The 23261-nt window shown below is 42.3% G+C and overlaps 1 protein-coding gene across 1 annotated transcript; it reads left to right on the forward strand.

Moving 5' to 3' along the window:
- Positions 1-682: 682 nt before the first annotated feature.
- calm3a (calmodulin 3a (phosphorylase kinase, delta)) lies at positions 683-16244 on the forward strand. Its single transcript, XM_083774122.1, has 6 exons — positions 683-932; positions 7722-7752; positions 8772-8915; positions 12067-12173; positions 13743-13878; positions 14520-16244. Exons 1-6 carry the CDS (start codon positions 930-932, stop codon positions 14546-14548), a joined length of 450 nt encoding a protein of 149 aa, XP_083630248.1. The 5' UTR covers positions 683-929; the 3' UTR covers positions 14549-16244.
- The last annotated feature ends 7017 nt before the right edge of the window (positions 16245-23261 follow it).

Here is a 23261-nt window from a genome sequence, read left to right on the forward strand (position 1 = left end):
ACCGTATCATGATGGTTTAGGACTTTTTAGGTTAATTTATTGACACAAATTAATAAGCCCATTGTTAATAACAGTGACAAGGACCGTGTGTGTCACTGTTATTCACTGTTACCCCTTTTTTTTGGGGGGGGGGGGGGGGGGGGGGGGGCCTCGCGGTCACGCAGACGCTCAAACTCAGGGGTTCCCTGGGCCTGGGCCTAACAAGCCCATTGGATAATCCTCCCCTGGGTGGTAGACCTGCTCTTTGCCATAGATCGATCAAAAAAAAAGTCACATAACGCCCTACAAAATAAATTGCTCAATGATGACAGCAGGTGGATTCATGAATGTATGTAGACAATAATTTAAGCCAATGAAAAAAACTATATAGGCTACCAAATTTCCCACTTTGAACAAAAAAAAAGCCTGTTGGCTGCCGGACTAAACAGGGCTTTTTCCAATTATTAACTTAATATCCTCACAGTCACATTTATTAGAATTATACGTAAAATAGCAATACCTAAATATAATTATTTAATGAGCCTATAAGCGAGGACAAATATGGGTATTTATTATTTACTATCTATTCGCGCGCGCGTGTGTGTGTGTGTGTGTGTGTGTGTGTGTGTGTGTATGTGCGTCGTCGTCATCGCGGAGGGATATTAGTACAAGCGAATCATCGGCCCCACACAGGCAGGCACACTGTTCGGTGCAGGCAGACTGACGTGATAGCAGCAGCAGCTTTTATACGGTCAACTTTAATGTTACAATTGACACCATTTTTCGCCAATTTATTTAACTATTCTCACATTATTGGCAGCACGTGCTGTAAGGGGAATCTGGATAAAAAATAAAAAAAAAGGAGCATTCAGTAACCACCAGACCAGCTGCAGTGAGAACGGTCTGATATTATTTCCCCCAAAGGTTCCTGAGGAAGACCAAACGAGGCGATGGTAAGTGCTGCTAAAGGGGCTGGTCTCTGGCGTTAGCGTAGCGCCGCTCGCATTGCTAATGATGCTAACGCGGCGCATGCCGTCGCCTTTACAGTTCATTTATGCACGCGTATTGCTAACGTGGCTAAGATGCTAACGTCGCTCGTGCCGGCGCCTTTGCAGTTTATTCCACGCTTACTGCTAATGTGGCTAAAAGACGCTAACGTCTCTCGTGCCGTCGCCTTTGCGGTTTATTCACGCGTATTGCTAATGTGGCTAAGATGCTAACGCCGTTTATTCACGCTTGTTCGCACCGCACGAGCCTTTCGCTCGACACTTTAAAGTGCGCATTGTCCAGTGGAGAAGGAAGGCCGCGTCGCCACTTATTTCTCGCACATGGGATTGATGGAAATCATGTTTTTTGTTGTACCAAATAAAGTGTGTCTAACGTGTTGTGTAACCTACAATTATAACCCTTAATGCGGTGGTGTGTCGCCACTCGCTTGCCGACAAGAACGGCTGATCTGCAAGCTGTTTTGCGGACGGCACCGCGGTAGGTTACTTGTTGGTTGTGTCGGCCTGTAGACCAGCTTTTTGTCGGCCAGCGGCACTGCCCTGCGGTGGAGTGGAGTAGAATAGTAAAGCATTGTTCTGGCATATCATCACCCGTTCATGACGGATTTAGAACGGCTCGGATACAATACATGCAACCCATACAATATATCCCAGTATATTACGCACGTGCACTGCTGTTAGTTTAGAGATTGACAGCCAGGCAATGATCAAACGAATCGATACCAGCTAAATGACAACCACTAGTGCTCTCTTATTCACCAACTGCGCAGAATTGATTGTGGCATCATGGCATGGCTCTCATCATGACGACGGCAGAGAGGAAGAACATTTATTTTATTATTTATAATGACATGGTTGCGCGTAGTTCTATCTCGTTACTGTCTAGTTGTTTTAGTTTTTGGCTGTTAACATTGTCACATTTGTCAGGTGATTTTTCTTTTTTACAACCGGCTCGGGATCAGGGTTTTGCACTTTGCAGCTTTCAAGTGTGAGAGTGGGCGTGGTGGTGTGTAGAGGTGGGGGGGTATAAAAATAGATCCTCAGCCCACCCACCATATAACTAGCTGTTAAAGCTGCCCTAGTAACCAGCTTGTTGTATTTTAACTTAATGTTTTAATCTTAACATTGGAGTTGGGGAGCAAATGCATCTCTCATGGGGTTTGTTTTGACTCTAGTCTAGTGTGGTATGCGCAACAAGCACAGATTGCGATTATATAATGACTATAAAGCTCAGTCATACACTGAATTAATATGCAACACACGGTCATCAATAATTGTCATCTTGTGACACGACTGTCCCTTATTTTTAAGTCTGTTTTTAATTTATGTGCTTTTTTTATTTTTAAGATTTGACATTTGTCATCTCGATGCTGTGGCATATTGCACCACCACGTTGAACCGCATTCTGCTCCTCAAATGATCCTCTCTGCCCACCCCCCTCCTCCTCCTCCTCCTTCGCCCCCACTCTACCACACACCCCCCCTCCTCCCTTCCCCCTGCATTGAACCAAGCCATGCTTGGTGCAGTAAGCTGAGGGGATCCGCAGTGCATGCTCTACAAAATTTTTTTAGGAATGCCAATTCTGTCTAAAGGCCTCATTGCTGCCGTGAGAAACCTCATCCTCGCATAATATTCATCACTTTTTACACACGTATTATATATTATATAATATTATTATTCTTAATTGGATTTGCTGCAAAAGTTTTTTACATTAACTCTTATTAAATATTTTCCATCTGCCTAGGAAGATGGCACATGCTAGTTCATCTTAAACAGTTGCTTATTGTCAAAATAATCTCGTATGAAGAGTGGAGATGAATGAAACTCTTACAAATCTAAATTATCTCTTACTTCGGGCTAAAAGTAAGACGGCAGTCCTGTACAGCAGTCATGTAAGTCCTCCCAACATTTAAACTGTGCTCTGCTTTGATCCTGGCCTAGCTCACTTGCTTCAGCACCGTTCCGTTGGCCATGAACAGTCTGCAGCCTGGCTACCCCCTCCTCCCCCTTTCTTCCTCCATGGTGACTCATGGCGAATGCGATGGAGCCTAGGAGGAGCACATTCTCCCTGGGCTAGAGAGCGCAGTGATGCTAATAAAAACGCAGATTATTGATAAATGGACCCATCCGTATTAAAGCGGCAGCGGCAGATCTACAAGCTCATAGCGCGCCACCGAGTGGCGTGCTACAAGCTTGTAGGTCTGCTATTTTTGAAAAATCGAATAACAACTGACATAGAAACATAGCTTTTTCAGAAAACTGTCAGGATGTAGAAGACATTTTTAGAATCCGATCTCAGGTCAAAATGGGTTAACTGCATGAAGAATGAATAGTGCACAGGTATGAATCTCCACACAAACTCGTATCAACATTGTCATTGAAGCTAGTGCTTGCTCGCCCTATTATATTATGATCTCTCGCATCAATCATCATCAGAAAGACAAAGTGGTGGTTAGTGGCGTCGGTGTTCAGTGTGCTACATTTGCGACCCTGTTCGTGTCTCACTAATTATAGCAGGCGTGTGTATTTCGGGTGGTGAAGTATTTATACCCTTCCCTCATCACACTTTCTCAGCCTGAAGTGTGCGCATGTTGCCCGCCTCGGACAGGCCTTTCTCAACCTGAAGTGGTGCGCATGTTGCCCGACTCGGACAGGCCTTTCTCAGCCTGAAGTGGTGCGCATGTTGACCGACTCGGACCGGCCTGAAGAGACCATGTATGAGGATGAGAGAAAATAAATCCTCAGATGAAGCAAAAAAAGTTTATTTCTAGTCATTTCAGGTGGTAATTTAAAGGATTGTCTTCATATTAGGTTTTACATCATTCCAATTGATTCTGAACTTCTTCTGATTACAATTGCTTCACTTAAGTGGTATAATTTAAAGTTTATGCGGCGGGTACCGAATTCCATCCGAAACGGCCAAACTAATCTCATAAAAGAAAAAGGCACAAAATGCTCTGTATGTTTGTTTGCAACTGAATTAAAACCTTTTAAAGCAAATCGAGAGCTGAGGCTCTAGTATTTGCTGTGGTTTCAGTTGTTCAGAAGTGGTTGATATATATTTTTTTCATTACTTTTTCCTTCGTAGAGTACCAACAGTTGTCAATGGGCTGAACACCCCTGTCAATGCTGTTAAAAATAGACATCCAATTATCAATGACCTGACATGGCAGTGATGTGGTTTAGTGGAAGCGTGCATGCTCCGTGCTGTAACCTTTTCTCCATCCTCCACACTTTTGACACGCTTTTAGACTGTAGACGTATAAAGCCAGCACCAGGAACTGACTACTTGACAGAGGAGGAAAACAAATCAACTAGACTATATTTACTGAAATCTTGTGCGAAAACTCAATACTTGGAATAGATAATAATAATGTCAAAACATAATGAACATTACAAAACACAGCATCATTCACCGTATGTTTTGTCATTTGGCCTGTCATTAAAATTCAGTTTATTGAAATGTGAACATGGCTCATAGCCCGCAACCCTTTAACCTAGAAACACTCCACTGAGTCCCGCTAATGTTGTCATACCGTTTCGCTATTTGCACTTGGCACACAGGAACTAACGCCCCTGATGCATGTGCACACCAAAATTGCAAAAAATATGTACTGCTAAGAATGCAATGAAAACATGAACAATTCAACAACTCTCAAAGCATGGAATCGGAACTACTTTTCTCTTGAGTACAACATTCACTGTTTCCCCATTTGAATTTCAGCTATGATGTATGACTGTGTCCAAATGATACCGTCGTCATTTCAAAATGCCATTACAGCACCGTTCACAGTTCTGCCCAACCCTAGATCTGACCCAGTCATGTGCAAATAATAAGCAACTTACCCATGATCCATTAAAGGTCTGAGCACCCAAACCAGCTCCAGAGGTGGTCTGGGGCATATTTCCCAACATTAGAAGTAATAGTGTGGTAAATGCAATGCCATTCAAAGTGTAGAGAAAATAACTCTGTGAGAATGCGACCCCTCACTTGTTTAAATGAGTGCAGAAGTGCTCATAAAGTATAGAAAGAGGATGGCTCATATGGTAACTTAAACTTTAAAATCTAATTGCTTAAAATAAATCCCATAATTATAATTCACATTGAGCATAGTGGTGGTCTTTCTCTTTACTGCTTGCGTTAAATATTATGAGGAAGTTGTATTCAGTAATGTGCATTTAGCGTAGGAAGATAATCTGATATCAGTGTGTATACTGGGGTTAACTTGGCATTAACTACGATCTGCATCGCTCTGTGTGTTGCACCTATGCCACTTACCCGTTTGGAATTTTGCACACAATAAAATACAACGCGTACATAAGCTTGTATATCTGCTATTTCCTCCGTCTAACATTGTATGATGAAGTTGAAAATAAGTAATTATTTGGGTGAACTAGGGGTGTTCGATATGGCGATAATTATCATCGGGACGATACAACGTCTCCACGATATGGCTTTTTAGAGTTATCGTTTCCGTCACGATAAATGTGCTGCATCAGACAGTGAATGCACACTATATATGCAGTTCTATGCCGTAATTTTTACTTCTGCAGTACGACTGTTTCGATCACAAAAAATAAAAGATCTACAAGCTAACCACACGTTGCTTCTTCACTCCAATGGACAGCGTGGTTTGCTTATAACTCTGTTGAGTTCTCAGCACTCCCAAAGTCCCCGCCCCCTTTCTTCTAGGCAGAGGGAAACAGGCAAACAGCATTGCGCTCACAGCCTCATGTAGTAAACAGCTAAACATGTCGAGGAAGGGCGACGTGTTTATAGTTCCCAAAAAGAACTCCACGTCTGTCACACAGACAGAGCCCGTGTGTTAAGACCAATGTGACTCGTCTTCATGGATATAAACTCACGAAACAACACCACGCAACAGCATAGACTGCAGGACTGCTCCACCATTTACCAAGCTATCGTCTGCTACGTTAAAATTGAACCGGTTCGTTTGTTGACGCACGCGACGGAGACGCAACACGCCAGGTGGAGTCCTGGCGTTGCTAATATCGCTAGGCAAACGCTAGTAGCCAAGCACCAGAGCGCTCTCACTGTACACGGGTCGCTCGATCATTCATTTCTGTATCAATGCGGACATAACGTGGTAAATGTTCATAAGCACACAAGTGTACAAAATGCTTTTTACACTTGACTTATCTCCAGAGTCCTCGCTCCAGTCCTGCACCCCCACAATGCCATATGCAAGTTTAGCCTTAACATCTACATGTTATTCAATATATTACTTTAGCACAAAATAATCTTTTCTAAACCAAGCCCTCATTCAAAAGTTATGTAAGTAAGTAAAATTAAATGTTATTTTTATAGAGCACCTTAAGAAACAAAGTTAGAAGGTGCTGAACAATTTGCACAGTATAAACAATAGAAGAAAATTAAAAACAAGGAACATGTATATCAATCACAGTTGTGACAATATCAGAACAAAAACAGACGAGGCAGAACAGAAACATAGGGCTATACAAATGAATGTAGGCTGTCTGTCATTGTATTTTCTGTGAATTAACTGTTTAATCCAGTGATCCTCAGCCATTTTAATTTCAAGGACCCCCAAATTAAATGTATATGAATTAGCCCAGGGTGACAGGGTCCCAGGCCTTTTCATTGTGATTTTCATCTCTGCACTGGGACCCCATGTTGCAGACATGTTTACAATATTTTACAACAGTAGCTACTTATATTTTGTTATTTAAAGCTGTGATTATTTATTTAAGCACTGTTCTGAACCAATGTTCGCCTTTAAATTAAAAAAAATGTAATCATCCTTAACCTTTTAAGCTAAAATAATGATGACCGGGGACTTAAAATCATTGTTTTAATTGATGGCCTTCATGCCCTGGCACTTGGCCTTGTGCCCTCAAAAAGTTGACCACACTAAAGGCCAAATGGGACTCATAACAACTTTTTGGGACTCATTTGAATGACCACCTGTGCATCCCGGGACCCATTACATTGAAAACCTATTTACATCACTGATACAGCGTCACACAAAAGCACCAAAAGTAGAAGATCCACAAGCTTGAGATGTGTGAGTGAACAGTGAAGTGACATGATTTGAGCTTGTAGATCTGCTACTTTAGCCCTTTTTGAATTTGAATCCTTAACAGTTTTGGACATATGGGATTTCCACCCGACAGAGACGATAAGCAGAGCTTGCGGATCTGCCATTTCTGTTGCTTTTGTGTGATGCTATAGTATGGTAGAGCATACATTTGCAAGACATAAAATATAAAAAAATTATGACAAGCGGTTTCTGCTGACGGCTACATTATAATAGTGTGGTGTGTGTGTGTGTGCTCGTGCACATACCGATGAGGAGTTTCTCATGGTATTTAAATGTCTAAATACAGTCTAAATAGTATTTCTTACATTTGTTACCTTGTACTGTTAAGTAACTTGAAAAATAACCATAAGAAAACGCGCGCGAAAATATCGTGATAATATCGTGTATCGTGATAAGCTTGAAAAAATATCGTGATAAAACTTTGTCCATATCGCCCACTCCTAGGGTGAACTACTCCTTTTGAGCCATACGGTATTTGTAATTGTATATCAAAATTACACACCCCATGAACACACCCCATGAACATTCTTTAGTTTTTCTGTGTGTGTGTGTGTGGACTCCACCACCCGCCATCCATGTCCACTTAAGTTAGAACGCAAACCACCTGCTGCATCTTGCTCTTACGTCTGTTTATTCTTTGTGTTCCTAACAGGCTGACCAACTGACCGAGGAGCAGATTGCTGGTGAGTACTCCTTAACCCTGGATGTTGTCATCTTTTGGTTTCCATTTCTGCTATGCCAAATGCCACCAAACCCAGTTGCTGAACGTGATTAAAAAGCACGCCTTGCACCGCGTTGGTTCATCGTCTACAGCACAAGTACATAAAGCTTTAATGTTAATTAAATATTATAGATTTATAGATATTATAGACATGTGACACCAAGGGAAAACAAATTTAATCAGACAAACGAGCACATTTCAGAGCTATGTCCTTTTTGGACTGTTTAAGAACTTTCTGTTGAGTTACATGATTGACCATTTGATTTGAACAAAGCGTAGGTAAATAAATACCTGCACATCGTTGGTTGTGGGATAATGGAGAAGCATAAAAGCATTTGTTTTTCGATGTTGAGTTTGTGACGGCAAATTTACACCAGCAGTGGCACTTATTCATACAGCTGCAGTAACACCATCACAATGCCGACAGGAGTCATTATCATGCGGGCTTGTTTCAACAAATGGGAGCCAATCAGTTACCCTCCTACACTATTATAGATTGACCCCCAGGGTCTGGGAAAAAGTGCTTCATATTGCTTCATTACTCTGACCTGCCAAATACAGTATAGGTACATACATGGCCAGCTCGTGGCAAAGCAATGTAGCTGTCTAATGTCTTTAGACAGCTACATACACGATTTTGTAACCCATTTTTCACCCCTGGGCTCTACACACCCTCCACCAACCTAGTCCCCATATATGGGGAGAGCAACAAACTTTAACTCATGCCTGAGTGTCCAAGTTGCTCCTTTACACCTGACAGGGGGGGGAGTTTCCCTGGTTGGACGTATAGCGTGTGGAAGGAACACGTTATTCCAACCAGTTCCTTTCCCCTCCATCAGGCGCCCCGGCTGGCCAGGGGGAGGCAGTTTAGAGACCAGGATTACTGCATGTCTTTTGTGAAGGGTACCTGTGGGGCTGTGTAATGTCTTAACGCCACTGCTTGTGTGTTTGCCGTCTTTGTGTGTTGTTTGCTTTCGACAGAGTTCAAGGAGGCCTTCTCGCTCTTCGATAAGGATGGCGACGGCACCATCACCACCAAGGAGCTCGGCACCGTGATGCGCTCCCTGGGACAGAACCCCACCGAGGCTGAGCTACAAGACATGATCAATGAGGTTGATGCTGACGGTAGGGCCGATGACGCCATTCATAATTTTGTCTTTCCAAAAAAGTTTTGACTTTTTGTAGATCTGCTACTTTTGAAAAATGTTTGGAACTGTACAGACATTTCTCAACGATTTGACGATTACGCAGAAATAATTGCAAATTGCGACTAGATTAACTGACAGTGAGTGTGGCCGTTTCACACCTGCTTTAAGAACATTATTACTGTTAAGACCTTGAAAATCTCTTGGGCTTAAATAGCCAACTACACTGACGTGCATGCACGCGCGTACACACACACACACACACACACACACACACACACACACACACACACACACACACACACAGATTTGTATTACTATACTTGAGGAGATTAACATTTTTGTGAGGACATATGAATGCCATTATTTTTCTTTTTTTTTACTACATTTTTATCCCACGATTTTGTAACCCAGTTTTTCTTTTTCACCCAGTGCCAATTATCGAATGTAATCCTGGGCGCTACACTTCCTCTGCCAACCTGGGGGGGGGCAGTGGACTGACCTCATGCCTCCTTCTATGCATGAGGAGTCCAAGCTGCTTCTTTTCACCTGACGGAGGGGAATTTCCCCGGCCGGACGTAGTGCGTGGAAGGGACACGTTATTCCGACCAGTTCCTTTCCCCTCCATCAGGCGCCCCAGCTGGCCAGGGGGAGGTAGTTTTAGAGACCAGGATTACGGCATGTTTTTGTGAGGGTATCTACCCTAGGGGACACGGGGAGAACATGCAAACTCCACACAGAAAGGCCCTATCGCCAACCCCTGCCTCGGGTATGGGCAATGATGACGTGGAGGAGGGAACACGCCACCAGTGCCCACAGCGTCCCCAGCGGGAATCGAACCCAGGACCTTCTAGCTGTGAGGCGACAGCACTACCAACTGTGCCACCGTGCCCCTATGAATGCCATTCTTAAGCCTCAATCCGAAAAAATAGCAGATCTACAATCGAAGAACGACTGACATAGAAACATAGCTTTTTCAGAAAACTGTCGGGATGTAGAAGACATTTTTAGAATCTGACCTCGGGTCAGAATGGGTTGACCCCAACCTCATCTGTTCCTAATTGTAAACGCACGTGTCTTGTGATGACCAGGAAAGTGGTCCTCACAATGTCTATTCTACTGTACAAGTATAGTAACTAACACACACAGGGGGGCGTGTGCCTCTGCAGCAGCAGGTACATAAGACATTGCAGTGGGCATTCTGTGCACATTCAGCATGGCGTTGTGTTACCGCTGTAGCCACTCGGGTGTCTTATGAGTTATCACTGAATTAGTAAGGTGTGTGTGTGTGTTATGGCTGTTGGGTCTCCTGGCTCTGGTTTCCACAGGCCTCATGTTTCAGATAATGTGTGGTGTTGTTTCCATTCATGCCAACTAGAGCTTATACTGTCAACGGCAGCGTTGTTTCATCTGACAAGCCATGACCATGTCAGGATCACTCCTGTTTTATCCCATTTTGACCTGAGATCAGATTCTAAAAATGTTTTCTACATCCTGACAGATTTCTGAAAAAGCTATGTTTCTATGTCGGTCGTTCTTCGATTTTTATCGATTTTTAATAGAGGTTGATTTGAATCTGATTCACAGCCCTAATGCCAGTTAACCCATTCTGACCGGGCACCCATTTTGGTGTTGGCATCATGTTATGCTTTAGCTATTGAAAAATAGCAGATCTACAAGCTCATATCGCGCCACCGAGTGGCGCGATACGAGCTTGTAGGTCTGCTATTTTTGAAAAATAAAAAAATGGATTGATGGGTTCATCAGACCAGTGTGTGTCCGGCGGAAACCTCGTATGAATCTGATCTCAGGTCAGAATGGGTTAAATACAGTGGCTCAGGGGTAGAGTAGAACAGCCGGATGGGAACCGTGATGATGAGCAGGTTGGTGCCTTGCATGATTTCCTCTGCCATCGGTGTGTGTGAATGGGTGAATGTAATGTTAGGAGGGGATGATGTTGGGTGCTTAAAAAAACATGAATCCTTAAATCCGACCTAACCAACCAGATGCCCGAACCACCTAAACTGGCTCCTTTCCAATGGAAGAAGCAGCGGCTCTACTCCGAGTCTCTCGTGTGACTGAACTTCTAACCCCATCTCTAAGGGAGATGCCAGTCACTCGTCTGAGGAAACTCATTTTGGCCCCTTGTGTCTGCGACCTTATTCTTTCGGCCCACACTTCATGACCATACTGTAGGTGAGCGTAGGAACACTTCATGACCATACTGTAGGTGAGAGTAGGAACACTTCATGACCATACTGTAGGTGAGGGTAGGAACACTTCATGACCATACTGTAGGTGAGAGTAGGAACACTTCATGACCATACTGTAGCTGAGGGTAGGAACACTTCATGACCATACTGTAGGTGAGAGTAGGAACACTTCATGACCATACTGTAGGTGAGAGTAGGAACACTTCATGACCATACTGTAGGTGAGAGTAGGAACACTTCATGACCATACTGTAGGTGAGCGTAGGAACACTTCATGACCATACTGTAGGTGAGAGTAGGAACACTTCATGACCGTACTGTAGGTGAGAGTAGGAACACTTCATGACCATACTGTAGGTGGGTGTAGGAACACTTCATGACCATACTGTAGGTGGGTGTAGGAACACTTCATGACCATACTGTAGGGGAGAGTAGGAACACTTCATGACCATACTGTAGGTGAGAGTAGGAACGAAGATTGGAAACTAAATTAAGTTGTTTACACAAACAAGCACCTATGTCCATCTGTCCTGTGCTTTCATTGGTTGTAGCTGTGTAGCACATCTCTGTTCTCAGTGCTGGTCACACAACACATTTAATATTGTATGATTTGCAAACGGCTCCAGATATCAATCATTTCAGATATCTGGCAACAATCCCAGAGCCATTTGCAATCGCTAGAATCCTGCTCGCCTTGCGTTGTTGAACTTGTTCACACACACATTGAGCAAAACCTTGGGGAGCGAACCCCGGACTTTAGGGCAGATCGTGCCAGCATACGCCAAAAAAGGGTCAAAGACGGGATCATTTGGCCCTAAACTCTTGCAGTGTGATGATCTCGCCATGTGTAGAATGAATTACTTGCCTACTTTGGTTCAAATGCTAATAAATAATACATCCTCTCTTTCTCTGTTGTAGGTAACGGTACAATCGACTTCCCTGAGTTCTTGACCATGATGGCCAGAAAGATGAAGGACACGGACAGCGAGGAGGAGATCCGAGAAGCCTTCAGAGTTTTTGACAAGGTACATGATCAGTGTGTGTGTGTGTTGGCATGAGTTGATCTATACATACAGTAAGCATTCTGTAAACGAGTTGAGTGATCAACGGTAAAAAGGTTTGCCCAAGTTTATAAGATCTCGGATATGAGATTAATTAGATCTGATGCAGCCTGTCAAATGTTGGATAACGTATTAAATGCTCTATAAGAGTACAGTCGTTCTTTTGACGTCTAGTATTGCTTGGGATCTGCACCGACAGTGTTCAAAGAACGTTTGTTTTGTTGAGCTTGCTGAGCCTCTTTGAAATACAATAGGCTAATCATCGTGCACATTTTCTGACCCGACTGTCGCTCACTGTTCGATGATCTTCAAGCTCACAGGGTATCGTGATTTTGAGTTTCACTGTTGCCTAAATACCTACAGTAAAGGAATTCTGGACCATATGACAGACCAAGTCATCTCTAACTAGAAAAAGTTCCCCTTAAGGCACATGTCTCCACCAGGGCAGGTCAGGTTGTGGCCTCCTGGTGGCGGCGGCGCTATAATAGGCCAATGTGAAAAGGGTGACATTTCTTCTTGCCTTGGATGGCAATTGGTTGATTTGAGGCATTTTGTTCCAAAAATGTGTTTTGCAAAGATCCACCTGTTGGTGGCTTATTATCACACCCTTTTATCACTCCCCCTCATCCAGGGAAAATTAATGCTGTGTATGTAATAACACAATATATGGTGCCATCCTAGTCCTGTACTGTTTGGTGTAAACTGCCACCATCTCCACGTGGGGAACAGTGTGGTTTATAGCAACGCTTTGTTTGTTGACAGGGAACGCTGTGTGAAGCTACCAGGGACTTGGCACTTGGCTGTAAGCCGAGTCACGCGCTAATACAAAGAGTTCATTGGCCGGACTTGTATTGTCTTTGTTCCTAAGACCTGTGGAATGATGTTGCCCTGTTCACTGATATGGCTTGTGGCCTCTAATGTGGTTTTGACCATAATTAATTAACCCAGGCACTTTCACTACAAGAATCTCTGGTTGGATCTAAGTGCCACATTCAGTGTCTTAGCCTTTTTTCTTTTTTTTTAATCATTGCTAAGTCTTGCTTGGTTGTTTCCACTCGGCCCTGCTGTTTTATTAGGTTATGTTGGATATACTTACAAAGTAATGTCAATGAGGGCAGACCAGAGGCTGAATAACCTTCAGTTGACCCTAATCTGGCACAGAGTTGTGGCTGGCAGACTAGTGTAACCTGGGGCTTGAAGTGCAGGAGGTGGATATGTTAAAAACTGTGTTTTAACAAAGTTATTTTAACAAAACCGTCCATGATTTGTGGGGCGCCCGTCCATGATTTGTGGGGCGCCACTGAATCAAAAGGGTAGAATGGTCATTTGAGCCACGGCTCCTCCTGGCTTTGTGTTAGAAGTGTCCTTAAGCAAGACACTGGACCAGTGTTCCCAGTGAGCAGACCATTGCATGGTTGTCTCCGCTGTCTGTGTGTGAATGGGTGATTCAGCGTTTTGGTACTATTAGTATAAATGCACCGTTTAGGTACGACAATAAAAGCCCAGTGGTTGTACATCTGGCGCCCTCTGCAGGATGGCAACGGCTACATCAGTGCAGCAGAGCTTCGTCACGTCATGACCAACCTGGGGGAGAAGCTGACCGACGAGGAGGTGGACGAGATGATCCGTGAGGCGGACATTGATGGAGACGGACAGGTCAACTACGAAGGTGAGGCTCTGCTTCCGCTGGCTTTGTTTATCCAGATGCTCCACAGCCTTCGCCTTTGCCATAATCCATTTTGGCCTGACCTCGAAATTTAAAAAAGAAATATTCTAAATCCTCCAGCTTTCTGAAATAGATATTTTCACGATTTTTCAAAAATAGCAGACCTACAAGCTCATAGCGTGCCACTCGGTGGCACGCTATGAGCTTGTAGATCTGCTATTTTTCAATAGCTAAATTATAACATGTTTAAAACACCAAAAGGGGTTCCCGCCAAAAATGAGTTAAAGTACCAATCCAACATACCTGATTAAAATATATTGGTTCTTCTAGCCGATCAACTTTCTAAAGGGTCAACATTTTTATAATAAAAAACACAACATTCAAGCTGTTTATGTTGGGATATGGGCCAACATTGCATTAACGGCTTTTTCAGAAAACTGTCAGGATGTAGAAGACATTTTTAGAATTTGATCTCAGGTCAAAAGGGGTTAAAAATCACACACGTGTGATTAATGGACATGGACAAGCTGTGCATAGGAGGGGCTAGCACCCCTTCAACAAGCGCTAAACCTTTCTCATCTATTACTGGCACTGTACCTGTTCTCTCATGTATTTTCTCATACTTTATTTTGTATATCTTGCAGAGTTTGTCCAGATGATGACCGCCAAATGAAGAGTGCTATCACCTTACTCTCTTGCATTGCTTGTCCTCCTAAGATCACTCTGTCTTTAAGAAAACAAAAAACAAAAACAAAAAGCTATTACTAAAACTAATGCAAATATAAAAACTCTCCCCCCGAAACCTACTATCTTACTCAATTCAGTAATTTGCGCTTTGACACATCCGACTATACTTCTACGGTATCTGTTTAAACCAACACACGACAGAATAATCCCGAGGGAAGTTAACGGTCCCGGGGGGCTTTATAAGAGGGCTGAAGCCTCCTCCAGACCTGAGTCATCCAAGATACTGACTAATAAATTAGAGAGGAAAGCAACACTGAAGAGGCAGAGGGACAGAGAGCATTCAGAGATGACTATTTGAGTCTTTCTACACCTTCCCTCGAAAAACCAATTTGACGTAGTCTCGGGACACCACACACGGGAGCGCTGATTCTCTCTAACCGAATTGGGTTGTCGTATTGTTCTTGCATGCACCCTTTTCATGGCGGTCTCTTGGTTCTGATCCCATCAGAGATATAGTGGCTGGACTGTGCACACACTCGGAGGTATATACGTGAACTACTAAAGCTATATATCTGTAATATAATGTGTCACTTCGAGGCTGTTGTTGCCAGAAACGCACGTTTCAGCGTAGGATGTTGCATTGTTGCTATAGGTTGGAGACGAGCACTCTTCTGACCTTGGAACGGTTTGTCGGGAGAGAGAAAAGTCATGATTGTTATTAAAAAAAGTAGTAATAATTAAAATTTGTTTTCTTTTCTTTTTTAACTGTCATTTTCTTTTTGGGGAGGATGGGTGTTTATTTCATAATGTGGGCTTTTACTGTTCCTGCAGCACTGAAGGGAAGCAGAGTAGTAAGACTAGGTATGTTGTACAGTTTCAGAACGGCGGTACTGCTGTGAAGACACTTATTCAGCTAACAGGTATGATACAATATTAATGTTATCAGATATTTATATATTAATTACAAACCTTGGTCACAAGATATATATACATATATTAGTGTATCGTACAGTTTGCATTGCCTATTGTTGGTATAGTATATGACCTGTAACATGTTCTCTCCTCGGTTATTAAATGTGCCATAATAATAATACTCTGAACGCCTCAACCTTCCTGCAAGATAACTCGTAGTTTATTAGATCATTATCAATATACTAAAATATATACATACAGTACAAACATATTTGCACTTTGGCGTAAACCATATATATCGATATTTAAATATGTTCTGTTCTAAAAGTAGAGAAAAAAACCAAAATGTTGTCGTTGCTGCTGCTAGATCCAATTTTGTCTAAGTCATTTCTCGTCTGCGTCTGATCCTCATATTGTAAACCCAGTGATTCAAACTTCAGTCTGCTTGCTGTTCTGCTGAACAGAGTACATATAATATTCACAACTATTTCTTTTTTTGTCAGGGGCGATCTATTTCAAAAGGGTCATTTAGAATTGGATTTACACACAAATTATGGATTTGGTGATGGATGGCATGGGGTTTGAATGTTAGGTTTAAATTAAACAGACGTCCCTGCTGTGTTTTCTGGAGTCACCATTCAACCAGTTACCCCTGAATCAAATGTCTGGAAGGAAATGGTATTGGGACTGTTAACCTTTGAAGGTAGCTTAAACATTTGAAGATGTGAAGTTATTGTTTTTCCATTAATCAATAAATTGACCGAACTTCATTTTGTTGGCATTCATGGGTGTTTTATTTGTTGTTTCATTCCTCTAATCTACATTTTTGGTTTAGTGTAGTGTACTGTATATAATCCATCTGGTATGAATGTTCACATCGGTCATCTGACTTGTTTTCAGTTGAAAAACTTGCACATTCCTTGAAAAATAGCAGATCTACATTGTAGGTCTGCTATTTTTTAAATATCGTGAAAACATGTGCAAGTTTTTGAACATATTCTTTCACAGCGAACATCTTTGCTTCTGGGAAGTCCCTGACTCCCTGGAACAACATATTTTGACATTGGGGCTCCATGGCCAATTTCATATAATTCTGGGGGTCCTTGACATGAAATAGCCTGAGAACCACTGAAACGGGTTTTTCTGAAAACGGATTTAAAAGGCATTTGTAGAATCGTCCTCGGGTCTAAATATGGGTTAAACTCCATTATACTGCTTGCCAAACAGAACAAACGTCAGGTTCATAGAGATAGAGAGAGAGAGAGATAATGGGTGGGTGACATTATTTCGTATATTCCTCAAGCTGGTCTGACCTACATGGCCGGGTTATGACCGAGGTTAGGGTTTGGGATGATGTTGGTAATCGGTCGGACTAACGGGAGGTCAGAACGGTGACGTGTTACCGTTAATACTCTACAGAGTTGGGCATTATACCAAAGCTGAGAGATACTGGAACCACTTCCAACACCTTTTTTTTTTTTACCTTTTTTGGGCATAATGTCATAATGTTAAATAATGGACAATAGACAAGCTTTTGGATAAGCTATTTTTTGCAAATATCGTTGCACAATAAAGCACACAGGGCTTAAGAGGTTAACTGCACTGTGTCCTTTCTTTGTCCGCATCCCCGTGTGCCTGCCAGTGTCCTCCGGTTTGGGTCAGGGCAGGGCAGCACAGTCCCACACAAGTGGAGCTATCCGCGGCTGGCACGGACTATCTTTGGTGGCTCATGGGAGATGCTGTATGCCGTTGGAGCTATGGAAATCCAGGCTACAGCCTGGCCGGGTCACGACCCCTCGTACACAGTTAGCCTCGATGCAAATGACAAACCACTTTTCACTACTGCTGCCTGACAGGCAAGCTCAACCGCCAATAGGACTGGGGTTTTATCTGGGACAGGTCATGTGATGGGATGCAGGCTGACAGGCTAATACATGGTGGTAAAGGAGATGAGACATTATCCAGAGTTCACTCGGCCAGACTGGCATAACTGTGCCATCACAGTGAGTCATTCATGATTAAGTTATGTAACAAAGTACGCTGGGATAACTGACGTAGCTGCCACAGTAGTGGTATACATGTGGGTGGGGAATATAATCCACACAACTAACCCAGAGTTAGAAGTAGTATAACCTCTTAGTCATCTAGAGCAGGGGTGTCCAAACCTTTTTCAAAGGGGGCCATATTGGAACAAATTAAAACTCCCCAAGGGCCAACTACATAATGTACCTTCGGATTTAAACGATTCTATTTAACTATCATCAATATTTAACCCATTTAGGCCTGACGTAAAAATAAATAAATCTACAACGCGTCGCAGCACCACGTGTTGTGAGCTTGTAGATCTGCTATTTTCAGCACGCAATCAAGTAAAATCACTTGTCTTTTCCTTCTACTGTCCACTATAGTCTCTTCCTAACATTTTGGTCTAGTTTAAATTTGTTGACAAAATCACCAGTAAATGTAGTCATAGTTTTAGTCTAAGCATGGCTTAGTTTTCATGTAGTTTCCATTTAGTTTTCGTCAGTGATAAAAGGTAGTCGACGAACATTTTTCGTCTTGGGTTTTAGTCGACGAAATCAACCCTGCTTCAGATTGTCCATGAGAACATATCCCTGCATCCAGTAATAGTACATGATGTTTAAAGGTATATTCAGTGATTTCACTTAATTCAAATATCACTTATTTTTTTGTTTTGTTGTGATAATCCTCTCTACTATAGAGTGTGCTGACCATATATGGAGTTCCTCCCTGTCCCCAGTTAACCCCTGGGGGTCAAAAAACCTTAGGTTTCGTTTTTGGCTCTATCCTGATTGGATGAAAGGCTGGGTCCCAGCCAAAAACGCAACCTAAGGTTTTTTGAGTGAAATCACTGAATATACCTTTAATAAGAGCTATAAGACTGAATGAAGATTTACTTCATTCATTTTGGCCTGACGTCCAAATTTAAAAAATCTCTTCTAAATCCTGACAGATTTCTGGAATACCTATGTTTCTGTATCAGTGGTGCTCAATATTTCATGTCAAAGAACCCAACATTTCTATGTAAGAGGCCGCTGAACCTCATCTAAAATGATGTTGTTCCAGGGACTCCCCAGAAGCAAAGATTTGAGTTAAACGTTAACGTTAAAAAATATATTCCACATTTTCACGATTAAAAAAGAATAGCAGACCTACAAGCTTGTAGATCTGCTATTTTTCAATAGCTAAATTATAACGTAATGTTTAAAACACCAAATATGGGTTAATTCATTTTCTGCAATTTCAATGACCCCACAAAAGAGGGTTGTAATTTTGACAAGCAGAATGCACTTCTTGATTGAAAGAAATCAGGAATACAGTATATACAAACTAACTCAGCATAGAAAGGCAATAAGGGTCCATTTGGTTCCTAATCTATCATTCAGATGGGGACCCCCTGGAGCTCTCTCAAGGACCCCTGGGGGTCCCGGGACCCCACTTTGTGAACCACTGTCCTACATGATAGCAGTATGTATGTAAGCCCAAGACTCATTTTTTTAATGTCAGACTTTCAACACAAGGTGGCAGTCTTTCATTATGATAACTTGTTTTCAAACGTGTAGGCTACTGAGTCACACAGTGTTTGCACTTTTAATATTATGAATTCGCTACATTTTGATTCAGCTTGCTTTTCAACAAGTGGTGGAAGAAGTACTCACATAATATTATAATATAATGTATAATATAATAATGTTCAATGGCACTGATTTATGAGAAGAAAAAGAAGAAAAGAAAACATGGCAAAATGGGTGGAGTTAGTTGGTTTGTCAGATAGTTTGAGGATCCAATGGAGTTAGGAGGTTTTCGCCGAAGCACTTTTTAATACTTTCCATTTATTCAATATTTATTTTAACAAACTCACAGATGCAAAGGGTGTTCACTTTTCAATTGATTTATGAAAAATCACACCCGTGTGAAGTGAGTGGTACAACTCCGTGTGGGGGTCCCCGGGGGGATTCCCGGAACATCCAGACTGCCAGGAACGCGCCCAGGGGGCCGGCCCAGTTCCGGCGAGCTGCCCCGCGTCCGGAATGGTTGAGAAATGAGAGTTAACATGTGGGGGTCCCCAGGGGGTCTCTGTACTGTACTGTACTGTTACACCCAAAATCCTCATATACAGTATAATGTGTGCGTGCGTGCGTTAGGACATTATTTTCGTGCTCGACCACAGCCAGCCAGGGCCCCAGGGACGGACATAGCTGTCTATAGAAGTGGTTGTACCACTCAAAAGAAAAATAAAAAAATTAGAACAACAACAATAATTTAGCCTATTTTTTTAAAGTGTATATGCCCATGCAGTTCTCTACCTAAGCCCACACAACTAAGGCCATTTATTACCAAAGCCCTTCACATAATCAGCTTGATTTATATTTAGCCAATCTGCAAGCTCCCAATCCACCATTAGCTTGTAGAATGGCTATTTTGTTTTGCATGCGGGCGCCGGGCAGCACCATCCTACCATGAAGTATCAGGCTTAAAGAGGATTAGTGAGCCATATGGCGACTCACTGTGTTTATGAGTCACCTAAAGTACTGCCCATTTTCAACCCATCTTCATATAATTGGTCCTCATTAATGCTTATAATATGGCGCCATTTCTGTCTACTCCCTCTGTGCCTCAGAGCCTGTGGACACTTCAGAAACCTGCCTACCGGTATAGGAAAGTTTGGTCATTTCAAATAAATGTCTCTCTTTCAAAATGAAGAAATAATTCTAGCATGCATTGACCCCATCCACCTTTTCCTATTGGGAGTTGTGAAGTCTCTCATTTAAATGTTAGGTTTCCTGCCTGCCCATATAAAGCCTGTCATTTCTTTATTGCTGTCTTTAAAACCACAAAGCATGAATGTGTTACATGTTAAGAATTGTCATTATGATAAGATTCGCGGTCGAGATCATGGATTTCACAACGCCACCACCTCATTGTCGGCTCTGTAGCAGTGGCCGGCAAAAGAAGTCAAGTTAAAACAGATAGGTGTGGAAGGTATGTCTGAAGAGGAGGACATCCGCCAAACAGAAACACAATTAACAATTACAAGACCCCACTCTGCTGGCTGCTGGTTTAATTTGATTCATTGATTGATGGATTGATCCCCTGTAGGGAAAGTCCTTTCACCACCACACAGCAACACAAACCATGACAGCAACAATAACAACACTATATACACAACAATCTGCTTACATTACAGCGTTTCTAAATTATTCTAGAGTGTTGGTGAATGATGTCTGATGTGTGTAATGTAACTTTAACATCCACATGCACCATATGGACAGATTGGCAATATCAAATTCACAATCAATAAAATATAGTCACTATAATGTTACACTGTTTTATTCTATCCATCGATCAGTCAAAGTGAGTATGATGATGATGAACTGTGTTTGTCAGGTTAACAGGTGGAATTTGCTGACCCATTTCTTCTACCAATACGACAAGGAATTTTGCATGGAAATCCTGTGTCTGCAATAAATTTGCCTGAACCTTTCAAAAAAGACATAATCCTGTTTAGGTCGGTTCATCCTCAGCTGCTCTTAAAAACAAAGGACTGCTAAATAATTGTGTTATCTCGCCATAATTGGGTTAAATACCCACAGAGAGATGCCTATCTATTATGACACAAAGAAAGTCGGTTTTTCAAGAAAGCTAAAACAAAAAGAAAAGAAAAAAACACAAAGAAATCTAATCACCTCACAGCAGGGGCTTCATGTAGGGTCCCAGGGGATGGCAATGCCATCAGCACTTAGTACATCTCAATCCAAATCCATCCACATAGTGTTGTGGGTTTCTTGTCTTCAACCATACAAACCGCTTTCAACCTGACATGATAGCCAAGCATAGCGAATTGAAAGAAATCCACAAGCTCAGAACATGTTGCAATCTGAATCGTTGTGAGCTTGTAGATCATCTTTTGTTGTTGTTGAAGGATTGTTGTTGAAGAATCAAAAGTTACAGGGGAACACTTACTTAATAGCGATTAAGTAAGTGTTCCGCTGTAACTTTTGATTAAATTACACCCCCCTGCCTCACAGGTTTGCCTGTGTGGTCTCCGTGGACTGACTGAGGCAGGCAGGCACCACACCGGGCCAGGCATTCTGAGTTCATTCTGGACCGTGGGGATTTGTTTACATCACAGGGATTTAGCAACACTTTGCGTGGCTTGGTTTCATTTGGAGAAAAACTAATAAAAAAGGGAACAGCACATGCCGCTTGTAACAACACAATCTGCCCAGTTGAATTACTGTCAACACTTTGCATTACCTACTATCCAATAATAAAAGTACCCTTTTAAAATAAATAACAGCTAGTCAATTAAGACACAAAGCAACGCCATATATGGTTATTTGTCTGTATTGTGTGAGAAAACAGAGTCACCATATGGAAATCACAAAGAACAGACCTCATAGCTTATTGATCTCTATTTCTATCTCTCTCTCATCATTACACACTCGGTTACATGAGATACACAAGCACGCACGCGCGCGCACACACACACACAGGAGTGAAAACAGTCTCCATTCTTTGTCCTGATGGAGACAATGATAATTGTTGATAAGAGCTATTGAGGCCAACCGGGCCATCCATCGAAGGTTTCTGATACATGGAACTCTTTATGCTGATTTGTAATTTATGGATCCCAAAAACCTTGCCCCTGATCTAAAGCAGTGCTCTAAAACAATTCAATTCAATTCAATTTTATTAAAGTGTCAAATCACAACAAGTTGTCTCAAGACACCCAGAGCAAGCAATATTGCGACAATGGTATAACGAAAAGCTCCCCTTTAGGAAGAAACGTCAGGCAGAACCCGACTCTAGGGTGGGCGGCCATCTGCCTCGACTGTGTCGGGGGAGAGGGGGGGGGCGGAGGGGTAGAGGGGGAATAGGAAGAAAGAATAGAAGAGAGATAGACAGGGTGGGCTCCGTGGAGGGGCCTGGTCCACATCTGGTCCAGGTCGAGCTCTGTGAGGTCCACGGTCACACTTCTGATGGGTTCCATGAAGAGGCCTGGTCCACGGTCACACTCGGCGGTCAATTGGGGGTTAATATTAGAGGTCCACGGAACTGCGACGTGGAGGACGAAAAGAGAGGTTCCCAACCACCGGTCCTTTGGGTACTTTAGAGTCTAAAGGCCACATTTACACTGGCAGCCAAAACCAGCCTGAATCCGATCTGTGCCACATCCAAATTGGAATCTGATTTGTTTAAATAGGTCTAAAACGCAAACTATTCACCACATGGAATCAGATTTTTACAAATTGTTACTTGAGCCACTGCATTCAGAGGTAGTTTCAAATCTGATCTCAGTCCGAATGCAGAAATCTGATCTAAATCGGATTCTATATGAGGGTTTTTTTGTGTATTTTAAACAATCTGAATCTGATTCAGGCTGGATTTGGCTGCCAGTCTGAGCACAGATCTGTGACAGATAAAATCTGGCCACTTGCAAATCATAATAAAGAAAGGTGATTTATTAGCCGCTTTTATAGACCGAAGATAATAAAATCATGTGACAAGTTAACCACTACCACTAATCCGCCACCACTATCTCAGACGTAATGTTTTTTTTTCTTCCCACTAAGTAAACATGTAATAATACATTAACGATTGCTCTACAGTCTACAGTGTTCTAGATAACTGGCGTTGTGATCATTTAACTCAATCACTCATCTTTCTCACGTAGCCTTCTGTTTGTCGTTAAAGATAGTGAGGAGGTAAACTACAAGGGGAAGGAGAGTAGCTGTGACCTATGACCTCTGACCTCAGTGATG

This window comes from Protomyctophum parallelum, assembly GCF_964188405.1.
Source record: "Protomyctophum parallelum genome assembly, chromosome: 9".
NCBI classification, from domain to species: domain Eukaryota; kingdom Metazoa; phylum Chordata; class Actinopteri; order Myctophiformes; family Myctophidae; genus Protomyctophum; species Protomyctophum parallelum.